The sequence below is a fragment of the Sceloporus undulatus genome, chromosome 7 (assembly GCF_019175285.1).
Source record: "Sceloporus undulatus isolate JIND9_A2432 ecotype Alabama chromosome 7, SceUnd_v1.1, whole genome shotgun sequence".
NCBI classification, from domain to species: Eukaryota; Metazoa; Chordata; class Lepidosauria; order Squamata; family Phrynosomatidae; genus Sceloporus; species Sceloporus undulatus.
In genome coordinates, this window is record NC_056528.1 from 8,196,468 (window position 1) to 8,214,799 (window position 18,332).

Here is an 18,332-nt window from a genome sequence, read left to right on the forward strand (position 1 = left end):
TTGGGGTGTGGGAAAACTGCTTTTGAATTGCACTGTAATAATAATCAACCTTTTGGGACCTCCACTTACTATCCCATTATTTTTTGAAGTCCTGTTGTGGCCAATCTGGCCGCCTTCAGAGGGTTCCTAAGATGGCACAAAGCAAGAAGGGCACCCTTTATTAATGGAGAAGGCGAGAAAGACCATAGCTAATGAAACCAATATATAGATATATGGAGCTCATGTTATTTTTACTCTTTACAAGCCTAGTCTCCCTTATCTGGAATGCCAAAATCCGAATTATTCCAAAATCCAAAATTATCCACATGGACAATTAAAAGCAATCATTTAACCACTCTTTCTCTGAAGATGCCAGCCACAGATGCTGGTGAAACATCAGGAATAAACTCTTTCGAAACATGGTCACATAGCAAGGACTTGAGACTTGAAGCCAGAGACTTGAGACTTGACTTGAAAGTATCTTGCAAGGACTTGAGTGTTGACTTGAAATTTAGACAGAAAGACTTGAATTCATCACTGCTACATTCAGCTTAGGGTGCAATTCCCTTGGACATATTTCCAGGCCTCTTTAAACCTTGCTTCCATCCAACCTCCTTGGAAGTAGGCTCAAGACTGTGAAAGCTCATGCTCCCAGCTTACGTCTTCCAGTGAGTCTCAAAGGTACTGCGAGATCCCTTTGCGTCATGATCTTCCAGACTAACATAGCGATGTCTCTCCATCCTTTGTCTTCCCAGGTACGAATTTGGACCGGCTCTCTTTGTGGGTTGGTCGGCGGCCAGCTTGACCCTCCTGGGAGGCGCGTTCCTGTCCTGTTCTTGCCCCAAACCCGAAGACAGAGGACAGCAGTATTACCGGCAGTCCCAGCCTTCGACCGCAAGAGAGTATGTGTGAACCCCGTCTCTCTTTAGCGGAGAGAAGGAAGCGAGTGAAAGCGATGCTCACTTCTAGACAGGTCCCAAGGAGCAACCAGTGGTCTGGAAAATGCAAAAGGCATTTTCATTTCTCTCCTAAGGCTGGATCTTTTGCATTGGTTGGGCTGCTGGGTCTCCGATGCTAGGATCTGGTCATTCTCAGGGTTTTTCCTTCCGCTTCTTTTTCAAACCTGAGCCTGCGTTGGCACCTGCAATTCTTGCAGCCTTCCCAGCTTTTTCCAAAGCCCCATAAGAGGCCCTATATGAATATGAGGATGGTAAGGGAGGGAATGCTCTCAAGGTGCTGTTTCTTTCCGACGTCTTGGAATTAACAGCCCTTTTTCTTCTTCTTCTCTTTTTCCTTCTTTTTGTTTCTTATTTTCCCTTGCTTTTTCAGACCCACTGTAAAAAGGGGAGAGCAAAACGTATAATGTCGGCAAGGGAAGCGACACGGTCCCGCGCTTTTCCTTCCAGAGGGACCAAAATGGCTGTAAGCCAGGACATTTATATATATGTGTATATTAAAAAATCCCCAAACAGTGCCCTGAGATTCCTTTTTCCATGTCAAGCTGCCAAATGAAACCAAATCAAAAATCAGGAGCACAACGCTGAATGGGATCTGCTCTTCTTGTACTATAAATGCTGCATTAACATTTCCCCTGGTACTGTACTGTCTTTATAGTGTTCAAAGGATGGCTCTGGTTATTATTATTATTCTGTTTTTAAAGCCGACAACTCTGTATCTAATGGTTTGTACTAAAATCGGTATTATTAAAATATTTTTATCGCCAGCTTGTTTCAAAAGTTTGTTGCGTTCCTCCCTACACTTCACATGCGATTCTGGGTTGATTTGTGATGCTAAGGGTGCATCTGCATTGCAGAAATAATGCAGTTTGACACCACTTTAACTGGAATGGCTGCATGCTACAGAAACCTGGGATTTGTCGTTTGGCAAGGCACCAGCGCTCTTTGGCAGAGAAGGCAAAAGACCTTGCAAAACTGCAAATCCCGGGATTCAATAGGATGGGGCTATGGCACTTAAAAACTGCATTATTTCTACAATGTAGATGCACCCTCGACAAAATTATTTACAGTGCGATCAACATCTTTGCTCTGTTTGGAAAGAATTAATTCAAGGCTGGGACATTAATTTAAGGCTGTTGGTGGTGTGCGCCTTCAAGTTGTTCCCAACGCATGGTGACCCTTGCCAAGGTTTTCTTGCTAAGCTTTTTTGGATGGGGTTTGCCATGGCCACCCTCTGAGGCTGAGAGAATGTGACTTGTCCAGGATCACCCAGTAGGTGTCCATGGCCAAACCAAGATTCGAACCCTGGTCTCCAGAGTCATAGGGCCCAAACAGAGGCCAAAATAAAACTGCTTCGAGTCACTTTGGAAGTATGTTGTTTAAATGATGCATGCGTCCTAAGAGGCCAGTAGCCGCACCAAAGCCATGCTCCGGTCCTAAGAACCAGAGCGCAGCTTTGGAGCAGCTTCCAGCCTCTTAGGACACATGCATCATTTAAACAGCATACCTCCAAAGTGACCTGAAGCAGCTTTATTTTGGCCTGTCTGTTCAAGCCCATAGTCCAATGCTATCAGAAGGTTTTCTGGAGCTGAAAGGATGTGACTCAAGCAAGATTGCACAACAGATTTCCATGGCCAAGAGAGCAACCGAATCCCAATCTCCAGAGGCCTAGTCCTACATTCAAACCACTACATCACACTTTAATATTGTGTCGACTACCATCTTGAATTGTACCCCAAACAGGTCAGATCAGTTCCCCCATTTTGTGGATCTAAAAGTGCAGTTCCCAGCAGCTCTGACTCTCTCTTCTTCGGCGCAACTGCTGTGCGGTTTGGTCGCTGCGGAGAGTTTTCAGAGCTTGAACTTTTAAAAAGCAGACCCAATTAGTCCAGGTTCGCCCGAAGCCAAACTCGAAAACCGCAGGGAAGAAGCTTACATCCCCTTCCACTGCTTTTCATGGCATCGGATTGTGCAGACAGATTAAGTTAATTAGAATTTCCTCCCGCCGTCGGTCCAAAAAAAGCAAAGAGAATGTGGAGAAATGGCAGCTAAAGAAGGGGCTCAGGTTGGAAGCAACAGCTAAACATTCAACGAACCCAGACCCTTGGAGATGAGGGCAAGGGGAAAAGATGATGAACGCCAGACAAGGTGGACCTTTGATACAAGGTGGACCTTTGATGCCAGTTGCAAAATAACAGGTTGCTCAGAACTCAGAGTCTGGACCCCCTTCTCAGAGGGAAGGAGAGGATTCTCAGGGCAAGAGTGCCACCTTGAAAGGTGTAGCGCATATATATTTTGTGAAGTCGAAGGCTTTCATGGCATCCATAGTTTTTTGAGGGTCTTTTGGGCTATGTGGCCATGTTCTAGAAGAGTTTATTCCTGACGTTCCGCCAGCATCTGTGGCTGGCATCTTCAGAGAATGCTGGCATGGAAGAGAGTGGGCTATACACTCCATATACTCACTCACTTCCATGCCAGCATTCTCTGAAGATGCCAGCCACAAATGCTGGTGAAACGTCAGGAATAAACTCTTCTAGAACATGGTCACATAGCCCAAAAGACCCACAAAAAACTATATACATTTCCCTTATTTGTTGGTGTTTTTTATTGGTTTGAGCATTGGACAGTGACTTTGGATATCGATTCCCTGCACAAAACCCTACTGGGTCACCTTGGGCAAGTCTCAGCCTCGGAGGATGGCCATGGCAAACCCCTTCGGAAGAAACCTGGCAAGAAAACCTTGGTAAAGGGTCACTATAAGTTGGAAGGCACACACCAACACTAACAGATTCACCGTAAGGTCTCCATAAGTCAGAATAAGTCAGTAAAGAATTCCAGCCTCTGCAGAACCCAAGCGCATGGGGTCACAGTAGCTCAGGCTGGACATCTGTTATGCCAGCCATCATGTAAAGAAATCTTGTAGCACCTTTGAGACTGACCGAAAGAAAGAAGTTGGCAGCATGAGCTTTCGTAGACTTAAGTCATGTCATGGTTGTGTTTTAAATAGCTGGATGATCAATAAACCATACATTGCCCAGGCAACCAAGAGTATTGGTCAATGAACAGATTTAACAGGCAAGGGCTACAGCATTATGCACAAGCATTATTGCTTCCATATTGCAAGTGCACAAGTCAAGGACTGGGACAAAGAAAACCCACCTTGCAATTTCATGATAAAAATTCAACTGGGAATATGGTTTATGTTCTCGGCTCTTGCGCCGGTTTGTGTGTGGGTTTTGGATTCATCTTGCCAAGAGGGAGGAGGTTTCTCGGCTTATCTCCTCTCTTGGTCCTGAGAACAGGACAAGGAGAGCAAACATGGGTGAAAAGTTTGATCTTCTCTTTATGAATGGTCAAACTCTCAATGATAAAAATTGGCTGGGCAGCAAAGCAACCTTGGCAATTCTACGACTCAAGATTTGGAGTTGCACAGATGCGGCTGAGGAGGCTCGAAACACAGACACAGAGCTCTTTCTTTCAGCCCTCTCCATTTTATCAGACGGTGCCATCAAAGCCATCTGATGCTAAACAGCAAGGCACAATAGTGCAAAGGATTCATTTGTTCACAGCAGCGAGGGAAATCTGGCATCAGCATTAGCAGGAGCACCCACATTTGGCAGAAAATCTGCCTCTCCAGTTCTCCAGACTGCTGCAGTTGCAAAACTGTGGTTGGTGTGCACCTTCAAGTCGTTTCCCGACTTACAGCGGCCCATTATACCTCCATGTCCGTCTTGTGGGCTTTGCACAAGTTTGGCTCCTGTTGGAAATGGAGTAATGACTTCACATGCTACAAGCCACGTATTAAAGGCCACATTCCCACTTCCAAATATATCACTTTATGATCCGAATCGATAGATTGGTTTGGTGGCAGAGCGTGGTTCGCACTATATTTGCTTCCATCTCATTTTCTGGCTGTGAAATAAAATAAAATAACCCATTTGTGGTTCACATTGACAAATGAATCGATTCAAAACAGACCCGCTTCAGCCAGCTGAAGGGCAAATTTACATCGATTCTGATCCATGTCCGGTTCACACTTGCGCAGAATTGGTTTATCCTAAAGGTCACGGGGGGAAATCCGTGTCACAAAGGCACGGGTTAAATGGGTCTAGTGCATGGTCCCCCTCTCTGAATCGCTTCAAGTGTGAACCAGGGTCATTTAAGCTGCTTCAAACCGATTTGCGAACCGATTTAAAACGTAGTGGGAACAAGGCCATATAGTGGGACCTTCTGAATGCACTTGCGGGAAGGAAACCAGAAAGTCACTCCGCTTGATCTCTCTCTTTGGGGACAGAATAGCAGGACCCTCCAATTCCCACAATACTTGATCCAACCTCAGCCTCAGAAGTAATGGATTTAGCAGTAGATGGAGAATTACTGCTGGGTCAGGGTTGCCTGCCAGGCTCCCGAAGATGCCAACACCTGCTTCAGACGCTGTTCGTGTTTTCTGACCCATGGCTATTTTAATTGCAAAGGGACCCATCACGCCGTAATGCCCAAAGCACAGCTGACATGGGTTTCTTTTTCTTTTTCCCCAAAGGAAATGTTGAGGGTGGAAGGGGGAGTGGATGCCGCCAGGTGACTGTTGCAACCCTAGCTGCTTTTCTGGACCAAGCATCTGCTAACCTTGTTGGCGTTTTTAAAGCTCTCCATTATACACTTACCTGGCTCTCACATTCACTCCAGAGGTTCTGCCGCTTCACCGGGATGATGGTTGGGACCCCAGATATTTCAGCTTAAAAGGTAAAATTTGGTGATCTTTGATGTATATACATTCCAAAAAGCAAAGGGCACCATTTTACTACTCCATTGTATTTAATGAGACTTGAGCTTGCTTATGTAGTGTGGCAATGCAACATGAAAGGGAGCCAAGGCAGTGAAACTGGAACACAAGTTGATAACATTTAGTAGAGCAAATAGATCCAAAGCCTGATGCGTCTGTTCTTCTGGCCTCTCCCAGTTCTCCAGATGGCCGTGGTTTTGCAGCTGGCATCCTTCTGCGTGGCATTCAGTTCAACCCTCTTCCTCATTGCAGCCACTTGGACAGACTGCTGGATGGTCAATGCCGATGACAGCTTAGAGGTGAGCATAATGCAGATGCTGGATAGGGGACTTTTGAGGCCACTTGTGACTGATCCTGGTGGCGCGTGCCTTCAAGTCACATCTGACTTATGGCAATCCAAAGTTGGACATATCCTGGGGTTGTCCTAACAAGTTTCTTCAGAGGAGGCTTGCCATTGACTTCCCCTGAGGCTGAGAGAGTGCAACTTGCCCAAGGTCACCCATTGGACTTCATGGCCAAGCTGGAAATCAAACCCTGGTCCCCAGAGAGATCTTGTAGCACATCTGAAACTCACCGAAAGAAAGAAGTTGGTAGCATGAACATTCGTAGGCTTACATCCAAGTGCATCTGAGGAAGTAGACTGAAGTCTAGGAAAGCTCATGCTGCCAACCTTTTTCTTTCAGTGATTCTCAAAGGTGCTACAAGATCTCGCTACACACTGATTCTACAGACGAACATGGCTATATCTTTGAATTCTGGTCTCCAGAGTCATTGTCCAAGGCTCAAACCACTATGCCACGCTGCCTTGATAACTGTAATGCTATTGGTCTCTTAAAATTGGTTAGTTATTGGTCTCTTATGAGATCCTATTGGTTTCTTATGGGTTATAAGTGCATAGTTCCTCTATGGCAGTCATGAGAACCTATGCCCAGTGTGTAGTTATCATTAAGTTGTAATTCTTATGTTGATTTGGTTTAAGGAGGGAGGGGACAGTGGGATTTATTGTATTGCATTGTATGGATTTTATTGATGTAAGCCGCCTCGATCTTGTTGGAGAGGAGGAATAGAAATTATTATTATTATTATTATTATTATTATTATTATTATTATTATTATTGGTTCAAGTGTTGGACTACAACTCTGAAGACCAGTACTGTATTCAATTTGATTGCTTACACTACTGCATTTAACTTATCCACATATGCTTAGCCAGTACTTTTGCACTGGAAGTATAACAGTTGCTGTTGTTACGATTGCTGGGGTTTGGACTGAATTTCGTGATGTTCCTATTGTGTGAACCCTGCATTTGGCTCTGATTTGGCTCCTGAATGAATAATTTTATTGTGTCAGTGGCCTTGAGAGGGTTGTGTTACCCTGGAACGCAATATATACATCATGTAGCAGTGATGGTGGCAACAAGGACAATGACAGATGTGATGATGATGATGATGATGATGATGATGATGATGATGATGATGATGATGATGGTGATGTGTTTCCACACTGCATTTCGTTTGCTTCCTAGGTCAGTCACAAATGCCGGGGGCTTTGGAGGGAGTGCGTCACCAACATGCAAGACGGCATCCGGACCTGTGACCAGTACGATTCCATTTTAGCCGACCATCCATGTACGTTTCCAGTTGCGGTCCATGTATTTTAGCCATTTAGGATGTACACAGGACATCTGAACCTTTATGAATTTGAACCTCCTATTCCAAACTGAAGCCCATCTTGAAGACGGAAGTTGGTCCGACCTTCTCCTAACTTGCTTTGGACCATCTACTCAGCTTCTATCTAGATGCATTTGTTGCTGTGTTGTTCTTATGGGCCATCAGCTCCAACTTTTGGTGGCCATGTCCTTGTGATTCCCAAACTATGGTCCTCCAGGTGCTTTGGACTTCAAGCAGCCCCAGTCAATGGTCAGGAACCCTGGGAGTTGAAGTCCAAAACATCTGGAGGACCAGACTTTGGGAACCACTGTCCTAGGGTTTTCTCAGCAAGATTCGGTCAGAGGTTTGCCATTGGCTTTGGGTGCATTCCCATTGTAGAAATAATGCAGTTTGACACCACTTTAAGTGCTGTAGCTCCATCCTGTAGAAACCTGGGCTTTGTAGTTTTACAAGGTCTTCCGCTTTCTCTGCCAAAGTGTGCTGGTGCCTCACCAAACTCCAAACAGTGATACTTTTATTGGGCCAACTAGAGCTGCTGCCACACTGCAACATTAATGCAGTTCAACACCACTTTAGCTATCATAAAACTATAAATCCAAAAATTCCATAGCATTGCATGAAGCCATGGCAGTTAAAGCAATGTCAAACTGGATAGCCATCTGTCAGGAGTGCTTTGGTTGTGAGTTCCTGCATGGCAAAAGGGGGTTGAACAGTGTGACCCTTGGAGTCTCCACCAACTCTATGTTTTATGGTTCTGTGGTTCTAAACTGCATTAATTCTGCAGTGTGGATGCAGCCACAGGTACAGACAGGGCCAAAGTAATGCAAGGAGGGAAGATAGCCAAATAATAGCTCTTGGACAGTGGCTGACCATCCTTTGCCCACTTTGGCTTTGCCCTATTTTTTCCCAGTGAAAATCGTGGTCACCCGGGCATTGCTGATCACGGCCGATATCCTCTCTGGATTTGCTTTGGCCTTTCTGGTGTTAAGTCTTGACTGTGTCAAGTTTCTCAAGGATGAGCCCCAGGTCAAGCTGAAGATGTGCTACTCGTCGGGATTAGTGCTCGGAGTTGGAAGTAAGTAGCGCCTTCCATTGCTCTGCTTTTGTTGACTTAGAGGGAATCTACGTTGCAGCGCAACTGTGCAGACAAGGTTTGAGCTGCATCATGAAGCTAATGCAGTCTCTTCCGAGGTTTACAGGATCCAGTATTTGACAATATCAACTTTCCGGGTTGTTGTTCCTTTCTAAACAACCAATGAACCATGCATAGAGCGCATAGGTTTGTTAAGAGAGGTTTGGAAATGTATGGGTCCTATCTACCAAAGATGGCCAACGCTGGCATGGATGGCATCACTATGGTGCAGGCAGCAGCTCAGTATCTTGCGTAAAATGTTGATTATTGCAAATGTTAATTCTTTTAATTCTTTTGATCGTTTAATGGTATTTTACTATAGTATGGTTGGGGGAGGAGGGAATAAATGGGGTGCATTTTAATTGTACAGTATGTTGTATTTTATATTGTCTTTTACCTGATGCTGTGAGCTGCCTTGATCCTCTGGGGGAAAGACGGCATATAAATATTATTATTATTATTATTATTATTATTATTATTATTATTAAAATAAGCTGTAGCAATGGAGCGGTTGGCATCTGAAATCATCTTTGCCAAAGGAAATCACCACTCCGCTGGTTCCCAAACTGTTCCCAAAAAGCATTGGCTTTTCTTGGCTGTTGACCACTTCCACATGACGTAATTATAACGCTTTGATTCCATTTTAACAACCATGGTACCATCCTATGGAGTCTTGGGCTTTGCAGTTTGGGGAGGCACTAGAGCTCTCTGAACGAGAAGTTTGCAAACCCACAAATCCTAGGATTCCCCAGGATGTAGGATACAGAGCCATGGCAGTTAAAGTGGTATCTAACTCGATTATTTTGGCAGTGCAGATGCACCTTTGGGGTTCCCTCCAATTCTATAATTCGGTTGTTGTCCTTTTTGGTCCCCCGCTAGGCGTCCTTGGATTGGTGGGCTCCATTTGGTACGCCGTCGACGTCTACATGGAAAGAGCCACTTTGGTGCTCCATGGCGTGTTCTTGGGCGTCCACTACGACTTTGGCTGGTCTTGCTGGATGGGCATGGCTGGATCCGTGGGGTGCTTGGTGGCATCCATTGCACTCACCTGCTGCCTTTATGCCATCAAAGGTCAGTAAAGGGGGCACAAAGATGGTAATAGGTTCTCCTAAATTGTCCAAGACAAGTTTCAGGCTCCTAATTCCCACTCCTTTCATAAGCAATGAAAATCCATCCAGGCTGGTTATACAAAATCTGGGAAATAATAACTTTTACAAAGATGGAATAATGCATTAACTAACATACTCATTCAGTGATATAGGAGTTTATCACACGAAGGGGATCGGGAGCTTATCCCATGAATATCATGAAAAAATCACATATTTACACAAAATGATTTCACATGACGCCGCATAATAATAATAATAATAATAATAATAATAAAAATTTTAAATGTCCCAAACTAGAATCCAGTATTCTTTTTATCTTAACACTCAAAATGCACAGCCTTATATCATATTTTAAAATACTCTTCCCTTCCCTAATCTGCCCATTTGCAAAATGGAGAGAATACTGATCTACTTCAAAGGGTTGTTATTCAGATGATAAGACAATGGAGGCAAACCTCTCCAAGAGCACAAGAGCACCGTATATATCTTTGTAAATCCTGTCACTTATTTTCTTTCTTTCCAAAGCAGACTCTGCCCCTTCCAGGAGATTTCAACGCACCGTGTACCACTCACGAACCGTCCCATCCAAGATGTATGCCGTCGCTTCCCGAGTGTGATCCGGGCTCAAAAAGGCCCTTTTGGATGGGATTGAGGACTTCGCTGCCGGGCATCTGTTCATGTCCAAGACTCTCCACCATCCCTCCAGCTCTGTTATCATGGTTTGGTCCCTGTAGAAGTCTCTATGCTGAAAGAGGGGTTGTTGATGATCCTCAGACCCTTTCAGCCATACTACGGGTGCGTTCCCACTATGACTTAAAGCGAATCCCCAATCGGGTTATATGACCGTTGTTCCCATTTGAAATCGGTTCTGATCCGACTTTGATCGATTCCTGTCGCCATAAAGCTAGGCAAACGCAAACCCCCGGTTTTTCCAGACATGGGTTTCATAGCAGTTCTTTTGAAAAGAATCGATTCCGAAGCGTGTTCAACAAGTGGGAATGAAGGATCTGAATTGCATCATTCTGGAGGGGAGGACTAATGGCAGAGGGGTGTTTACCATCCATCCTCAGTTTTTAGTAGGTCCACCATTCCCCCCCTCCCACCTGTTCTGTTTCAAATGCAAAGGCGCGTTACAGACGGGCCCATGAGGCGCCGTCATTATGCGCGAGGGGTGGCGCTTCCTGATGCGCCTTTCCCCTCGTGCGTAATGACTACGTCAAAATGGCAGCGGCACATACAGATGGGCGCCGCCATTTTGACGTAGCGGACGCTTTGCGTCCGCATGTCACGCAGTGGAAGTGACGCTGCGAGTGGATGACTAGTGCCTCGCGGCGTCTCTTCCGGGGCCCAGGAAGGAGCGCGATTTTCACGCTCCTTCTTTGCTGCGTCCGGGAACCGCGCGGTTTGGATGCTGCAGTTCCTGGATGCAGCAACCAGCAGCGGCGCGAGACTGCCCCTTCTGGGCCATCTCTAACGCGCCTAAGAATGCTTGGAAGTGGGATAGAAGAGTCGATTCATTGATTTTGCAACTACTTGCAATTGCCTGGGCGATCCAATGGCAGCTCATAGCCAGGCAAGTAGTTTCAAAACCAATCAATTGATTCTTCTATCAATTTATTTCATATATATATATATATATATATATATAGTTCCCGAGCCGGGCTGCCCAGGCTGCCGCTTACATCATTGATAACGCAAAGATGATTGATATGCATTTTGAATTGGCGCAAACTAGTGGAGATGACAATCGTGCCTAAAAAAGAAGCGATTACAAGGGAATAATGAAATGATCTGCTTTCATAGTGGGAGCGACGGAGCTTTTGGAATCGATTTACTAACACAGAGTGAAGGTGAACCGCACACCGGTTTAAATGTAAGTGGGAATGGGCCATATGGCTATTGCTCCTTACTGTACCTTGCCTTCGGGTCCCTTGCCTTCTTTGAGAACATGAGCAGTTAAATGACTGAAATGGAGCACCATTCTCCATTGGCTTCAGTGGGTCTGAGGAGGAGCATGCAAGTCGACCAAGACTGTCTTGTTCCCATCTCTAGAAACCCCAAGACAGTACTGATATTATTGTTGTTGTGTGTCTTCAAGTTATTTCCGACTTATGGCAATCCTAAGGCTTATCACTGCATTTTCTGGGGCTGAGAGTGGGTTTCCATGGCTGAGCTGGGAATCAAACCCGCCTTGAGTCCCTGTATGGGGGAAAAGGTGGGATATAGGAAAATATAATAAAAATAACAACCCTGATCTCCAGAGTTGTAGTCCAGCATTCAAACCACAACACCACTACATCATGCTGGTTCTTTAGTACTGGTAATGCCTATGGCAATTTGTTGTTGTGAAGTTGACTTCAAGTCAGCTTTGACCTATGGCGATCTATGTATGAGAAAACATATCCAAGGGTATCTGCATTGGCCATACAGCAAAGTAAAAAAAAATCCACAATGCACAAAACAATAAAGGTATTGAAACAATAACGGTATCACCTATAATTTTGCACGTTGTTGATTATCACAACCATTGCTATTACATTTGGTGATGTACAGGAATCACAATTTATGAGTAACATCGGGACAAAAAATACATGACTAAGGATTCTGTATGGTGAGTTAGGGGAGGAGGTCAGCGAAGGGTAATGCCATGAGTTACTGCACCGGGTGATGATGCCAACCCTAATGATGCCACTGTTAAGAGGCCAGATTCCACCTTTACAGGTATGTCCTCTGTCCTCTGGCGGATGAAGGGTGGCATCCGAGGCTCCGCTGCTCCTTTTGTGAGCTCTTGGCCTGGCAACTATTGGAAGCAATCGACAAAATCCCACTGGCAGTGGCACAAGCCACACCGACTGCAGCCATCCAATAGGAATAGCCAAGTTCGTACGTAACGCCAGGGATGCCCAAACTGACCTGAAAGAGAACGGCGCAAGTGAGTCCCTTTAGAAAATGCCACGGTTGACAAGATGGAAAAGAAAAGACAGGGTCCTGGGAGGGATGTTAGAACACAAGTTGGTCAGTGGTTCAGTGGTGGAGCAACCTCCTTTGCATGCAGAACCCAGGGATGAATTAGCTGGCCTCTATGATTCCTTCTGAAGCTGCCTTTCTGCAACCCTAAAGAATGTGTTCAATTTTCTAGCTACCTGAACGCCACCTTTGAGACTAGTCCCTTCCTCTGTGATGCCAAACTTACCTCTAGCTTGTACTTCTGTACTGTGTCGATGCCATACCAGAGAACTGCAACTGCTCCAGAAAGACCTATGAAGGAGAGACAATTCCACATTGTTGGTCTCGGCAATTGATATGTTTGGTTTGATAGGATTTCTCTTCCAAAAGAGAAAGCTCATGCTACCAACTTCTATCTTCCAGTTTGTCTCCAGGGTGCTGCAAGATCGCTTTAAATTTTATTATTAATCTCCGCACCAGAAGTGTTGCTCAGCTTGGATTGATGTTAAAGATACCTAAAAGCCTGGTGTCGTTGCTGTCGTTTGGAAAGGTGGCTAGAAACAAGTAGTCGAAGGCCTGGGAAAGAATTGCATTCTGCTCTACGTCTCCTTTTCCTTACCTCCTAGGAGAAACAGGGACCCAGCAGCAAAGGAAAACTTGTATTTTTGTGGGACCTTGTCATGGCAGAGGTTGGTGCAATTCATCCCTGCGACGAATAGCGGCACAGCAGAAAGAGTCATAAAGCCAGACAGAATCACCAAACCCCGTGTGACGACAAGAACGGCTGGGGAGACATCAGGAGAGAATCATAGCACTATACAGTTGGAAAAGGCTTTATGAGACGGATCTCTCTGCCATATTCTCCACCTAAATTCTGCTCCATTTCCTCAATACGATTCCTATCTTCCAACATCTTAGCCATCCCTTCCCTGCTTGATGCGCAACCGTCTGTGACGACTCGGGTTTCCAACCAATTGCACATCTATCTGACAGTGTTCCCATCTTTTCCCCATTTAATCGGTTTGCTATTCAAAATATTTTGGAGGAACCTTATCATACGCGGTGCTGAAATCCTGCAGAATGACATCCTTGCTTATTCTTTTTCCATGGTACCATATAAAATTACACAGACAAGCATCATGTCATGTACGTATTTGCAACCTTTCCAGATAATGTCCAAGTGTTTTTCCCCTCAAGGTACTGAGGTTTGTGCAGCGGTTTGAGCATTGGACAAGGACTCTGGAGACCAGGGTTCGATCCCCTGCCTGCCTTTAGAAGATCATTGGGTGATCTTGAGTGAGTAACATACTCTCAGCCCAGAAAGTTACACAATCGGTTTGCTTTATGGTTGTTATAAGTTGGGAACGACTTGATGATACACAATAACAACAACAACAGGGGTTTGTAGAGGGAGAATTGACTTAAACATGCAACATACATTTGGAGTATGCATGCCACTTCAGAGAAGGGATGTAGCAAAGGGAAAGGAGCAGGGCTGGCACTACTATTAAGTGGACTTGGGCATTTTTGTCAGGCAGTAAAGGCAGAGAGGTGGCAGCAAAGGGCACATCTGTATATAAGGTATCTTCCTTCTAATCCTCCCTGTCCTCTCAGCTATCTTCCTTGAGATGTGGAGGATGCTTGATGGCAGAGATGAGGAAAGTTGGGGAGAAGAAGTGAGTGTTGGGACCCACACTCCTCCCAGCACTATGGCACCAAAGTTACCAACTGCTGCGACAACCAACCAACCAACCACCGTCACACCCCGATCTCTTCTGTTAGAATTAGTTTGTTTCCCTCTTATAATAAACCAATAATACAACTTTGATTTACATCCCGCTTTTTGTGAAAACCATCTTACCTGGATGTTCGCCGAGATAGGAGACGGGGATGTCACAAGTCCAGAGGTCAGCCACGTTGTCGAAGATGCACTCGCTCCACAACCCCCGGCACCGAACGCTCAAGCCCACCGAAGACAAGGGATCCTTGGCATCTTGCTGCAAAGAAAGAAGAAAGTGCATGCAAGAACGAGCGCCAATGGGTCTTTATAATGACAGAATAATGACAGAATATCCTCCTGATTAATCCTCTCTTGTCTCGCTTTTTCAGCTGCATTTAATATGTCCCAAGTTCTCTCTCTTCCTAACACTTTCCCTCTTTGTCCTCAGCTTACTTCACTTGTTGCAAACTGAGTTTTAAGTGCAAAATTAGTTTGCACTCCATTAACTCTGCAGGAATGTACAGCGCTGTGTAAATTTACTGCGCTTTATAAATAAAGGTTAATAATAATAATAATAATAATAATAATAATAATAATAAGGAAGGACTGCATGGCCCTTGTGGTCTCTTCCAGCTCTGTGACTCTATGGAAGGGCCAGAATACTGTCCTTCCCAGTAGGCTTGGGCAAAAGCAAACTGCTGCAGCATCTCTTCGCTGGTGTGTCTTTCCTCATTCATGTCTTTTGCTTCCTTGACCACACTCTGATGTTGCTTGGACACATGTGTCCTGGCTTTCACCTACGAAATGGCGGACAGAAACCATGGATATGGAGGTTAGTGGGCAAAAACTGGCACCCTTTCGCCATGGCACTAATGCCCCTGTGACTCAATAGATATGGGGAGTGCCAAGGTTGTTGCAATGATGGCTGTGCAGTAATGTATTCCAGTTTAGCACACACCGGTTTGTTGGACATTGATGGTCCCTCTTTCCAGTAAGAAGTGACTCAATAGGGAATGAAATATAAGACCTCTCCTGGGCCTAAAGTGGATGGGAAACGGAGCAGGCAAGTAAGTTTGACAGAGTGGGTTTCTGGAACTGAAGCAGGATCAGCTGCAGAGTTTTTCTCCTTTACCCTTTTGGGGGAAATGTGAGTCAAAGAATGGCAACGGCTCCAAGTGTTCGCATGGCGACAGCCAGATTAGTAAACTGGTCTCCTTGACCTTTCCAGAAACATAAGAAATGCCACAAGGCCCTGGCAGCCATTGATGCGTTTTTCACATGGCATTCCCCTGGCAACCGTGTCTCCATTCCGAAACCAGCGTATCCAAAGCATCCTTCCCTACTCCTTTATCAGCAGGGTTCGCCATTCTTTTGGTGGAGGAACAAAGGAAAGGACAACAGGTTGGGTGATGGAAGAGGAGAAAATCATTGGATAGGACAACGATTTGGGGTGGAGACCTTCCAAAGAAAAAACAGTGGGTTCTTGGTATCTGCTGGGGTTTGGTTCCAGGACCCTCCATGGGTACCAAAATCCATGGATTTTCATGTTCCATTAGATACAATTGGGCATTATATATTGTTAATACTATTACAGTGGGTCCTTGGTATCTGCTGGGGTTTGGTATCATGACTCCTGTAGATACCAAAATCCATGGCTGCTCAAGTCCCATTAGATACAATGGGGTATTATTATTATTATTATTATTATTATTATTATTATTATTATTATTATTATTATTATTATGACCTTGGTGTCTGCTGGGGTTTGGTTCCAGGACCATCCATGGATACCAAAATCCATGGATGTTCAAGTCCCATTAAATACAATGGCATAATAAAACGGTGCACCTTGTATAAAATGGCAACATCGAAGTTTGCTTTTAGGAATTGATAACTCTTTAAAAATATTTCCAAGCCACACATAGCTAAATCCATAGATATAGAAGCCATGGATATGGAGGGCTGACTGTAGCTGCCATCCTCTGCAGAGGCAATGGATACAGGCATTTATTGAAAACCAGTAGGATTTCCATTTTAAATGGGTGAACTAAGTTTTCCAAGCAATGTGTAGTCTAATCCCAATTGTATATTTGCACCGCCAATGGAAAACATGTTCTGGACTAAGCTAAGTAAATAAGAAAAATGTACAATCCATGCTATCCTGGAATAGCCTCCTCAATGGCTGAAATATCAGCAAAAGCATTGCATTTAAATATGAGATGGAACAGAAAAACTGGGCAAGTATAAAAATAATGTTACAAACTTCTTTTTACCATGTCTTGCCGTAGTCGTCTCCATCACTCCAAACCCAGAACGCCCCAAATGTTATAGGCGATGATGATGATGACAATGAACGATGTATTGAATTAGTCTACAGACCATTTCAAATCATTACAAATTCATGATTAATAAAATAAAATGATAGCTTATATTAAAACAACAAAGGACCAAAGTTAAAACTGTGCCAATTGAGCAGCCTTGGGTGCAAAGAGGGCCACCGTTATAAGACAAATGTTATAGGCTGCATCCACCTATATGCAGAAATAATCCAGTTTGACGCCGCTTTAATGTCACGGATCAATGGTATGGAAATGTGGGAATTGTAATTTTGTGACACATTGAGCCAGAGAGCTCTGCCAACTACACTTCCCAGGATTGGATAGCACTAAGCCAAGGCAGGTAAAGTAGTGTCAAACTGGATTATTTCTGCAGTGTGGATGCAGCCAAAGCAGAGTTGGGGTCCTTATGGTGTTGGAGTCCAGCACTGTCACCATCCTGGCCAATGGTGAGGGGTTGATGGGAGTTGTAGTCTGCCAATTCTTGGAAGACCAGCAATGCCTACTCCAGCTCTTGGCAACTCTCTTTCTAGGGAAAGTGCTCCCATTCTCCTGGGCATTATAGTCCTCCTCTCCATTCCCAACTCTGCACCTTTTCCAGCTCTGTAACACTCATAGTTGTGAGACCCACCAAAAATGCTCCTTACCCTCCAGCAATCGGATCCAGCACACAAAATGAGCAGCACAAGTCCCAGGCCACCCAAGACCAGGGTTAGTACATCCGCAGCCACCGCCATGCCTTGGATTGCAATGCCACATTCAGGTGCAACTTTTCCTCCTGTTGCAAAAATCCTTTCCTTGTGGCCTGGTGGAAGGCAACCTGCGACTCCGAGGAGAAAGAACTTCTGTGGGGGGATTGTGTGTTCAAAGCCAGTGCATTTTCCCCCCTTGTGGAAGCAGAGGGAAAACATTTCTGAAAAGATGTGCTGTGCTTTGGCCAAGACTGCCTTGCCTGGCTCTTTTGACATCTCCTCTTGAATGCACCAAAAGAAAGGCATGCCACATTGAGGAGGGAGCAAGCTTGTTTTCTGCTGCTCCAGAGAACAAGGCACGGAGCAATGGTGCAGGGAAAGAGATTCCACCTAAACATTAGGAAGAAATTCAGTGTTCAAGAGTGGAAGATGCTGCCTTTGAGTGAGTGGAGTCGCCTTCTTTGGAGGGTTTTAAACAGAAGATAGATGCTTGCCAGGGATGCTTGGATTGTGTCTTCATGGATGGCGGAAAGGAGTTGGACTGGATGCCCCTTGGGGTCTCTTCCAACTCTGGGATTCGATGATTCTAGGATTTGAGAGAGACAACGGTGATAGTCTTTTCTTCAAAAGCATTCCCATTCCTATTGATGCAGCCTTGAATCATGTTGGCATTATTATTTTAGTCACCACATCACACCGTTGACTCATGTTTAGCATGTGATCTACGAAGATCGCGACAGATGGCCATGCAGCCTCTGTTTAAGGACATCCAAAGAAGGAGACTCCAAGGGAAGTTCTTCTTTATGGAGTTTTTCACACTGGCGAGATCCCGCAGCAAAACAGAAGTTAAACGAGAGTTAGGTTAAATTCGAATTTAAACAGGATTTGCAAATTCAGAAAGCTTATCGCAGCAATTGCTGCTAAAGCGGAATAACGTGAAGTTAATCCGCAGTTAAAGCGGAGGAAACCAGCAGCTTTTTAAATTTGGTTTGTTCTGAATTTAAAAAGC

At 44.8% G+C, this 18,332-nt stretch overlaps 3 protein-coding genes across 3 annotated transcripts in view; 2 read left to right on the forward strand and 1 right to left on the reverse strand.

Moving 5' to 3' along the window:
• The window catches only part of CLDN19 (claudin 19), a 4,340-nt gene extending 2,695 nt beyond the window's left edge, over positions 1-1,645 (forward strand). Inside the window, exons 4-5 of the mRNA XM_042479433.1 lie at positions 735-881; positions 1,309-1,645. Coding sequence (XP_042335367.1) covers positions 735-881; positions 1,309-1,342 — 181 coding nt within the window. The 3' untranslated portion in view covers positions 1,343-1,645. The remainder of the gene's footprint in view (positions 1-734; positions 882-1,308) is intronic.
• Positions 1,646-5,903: 4,258 nt separating this feature from the next.
• LOC121936407 (claudin-16-like) lies at positions 5,904-10,246 on the forward strand. Its single transcript, XM_042478628.1, has 5 exons — positions 5,904-6,017; positions 7,244-7,346; positions 8,299-8,463; positions 9,400-9,591; positions 10,155-10,246. Exons 1-5 carry the CDS (start codon positions 5,904-5,906, stop codon positions 10,244-10,246), a joined length of 666 nt encoding a protein of 221 aa, XP_042334562.1.
• Positions 10,247-12,095: 1,849 nt separating this feature from the next.
• LOC121937245 (claudin-16-like) lies at positions 12,096-17,635 on the reverse strand. Its single transcript, XM_042480267.1, has 5 exons — positions 17,279-17,635; positions 14,437-14,572; positions 13,195-13,359; positions 12,823-12,887; positions 12,096-12,542 (listed from the first exon to the last, which is right to left on the reverse strand). Exons 1-5 carry the CDS (start codon positions 17,627-17,629, stop codon positions 12,345-12,347), a joined length of 915 nt encoding a protein of 304 aa, XP_042336201.1. The 5' UTR covers positions 17,630-17,635; the 3' UTR covers positions 12,096-12,344.
• Positions 17,636-18,332: the final 697 nt, after the last annotated feature.

Bases quoted from the DNA above. Each gene is read 5' to 3' on its own strand.
- LOC121936407 (XM_042478628.1), top strand. From the start codon at position 5,904: ATGGCCGTGGTTTTGCAGCTGGCATCCTTCTGCGTGGCATTCAGTTCA. The intron at 6,018-7,243 runs GTGAGCATAATG...TTTGCTTCCTAG, and splicing joins ATGCCGATGACAGCTTAGAG to GTCAGTCACAAATGCCGGGG. The intron at 7,347-8,298 runs GTACGTTTCCAG...ATTTTTTCCCAG, and splicing joins CATTTTAGCCGACCATCCAT to TGAAAATCGTGGTCACCCGG.
- LOC121937245 (XM_042480267.1), bottom strand. From the start codon at position 17,629: ATGCCTTTCTTTTGGTGCATTCAAGAGGAGATGTCAAAAGAGCCAGGC. The intron at 13,360-14,436 runs GTAAGATGGTTT...ATGTCTCCCCAG, and splicing joins CTATCTCGGCGAACATCCAG to CCGTTCTTGTCGTCACACGG. The intron at 12,543-12,822 runs GTAAGTTTGGCA...GTTCTCTTTCAG, and splicing joins TACAGAAGTACAAGCTAGAG to GTCAGTTTGGGCATCCCTGG.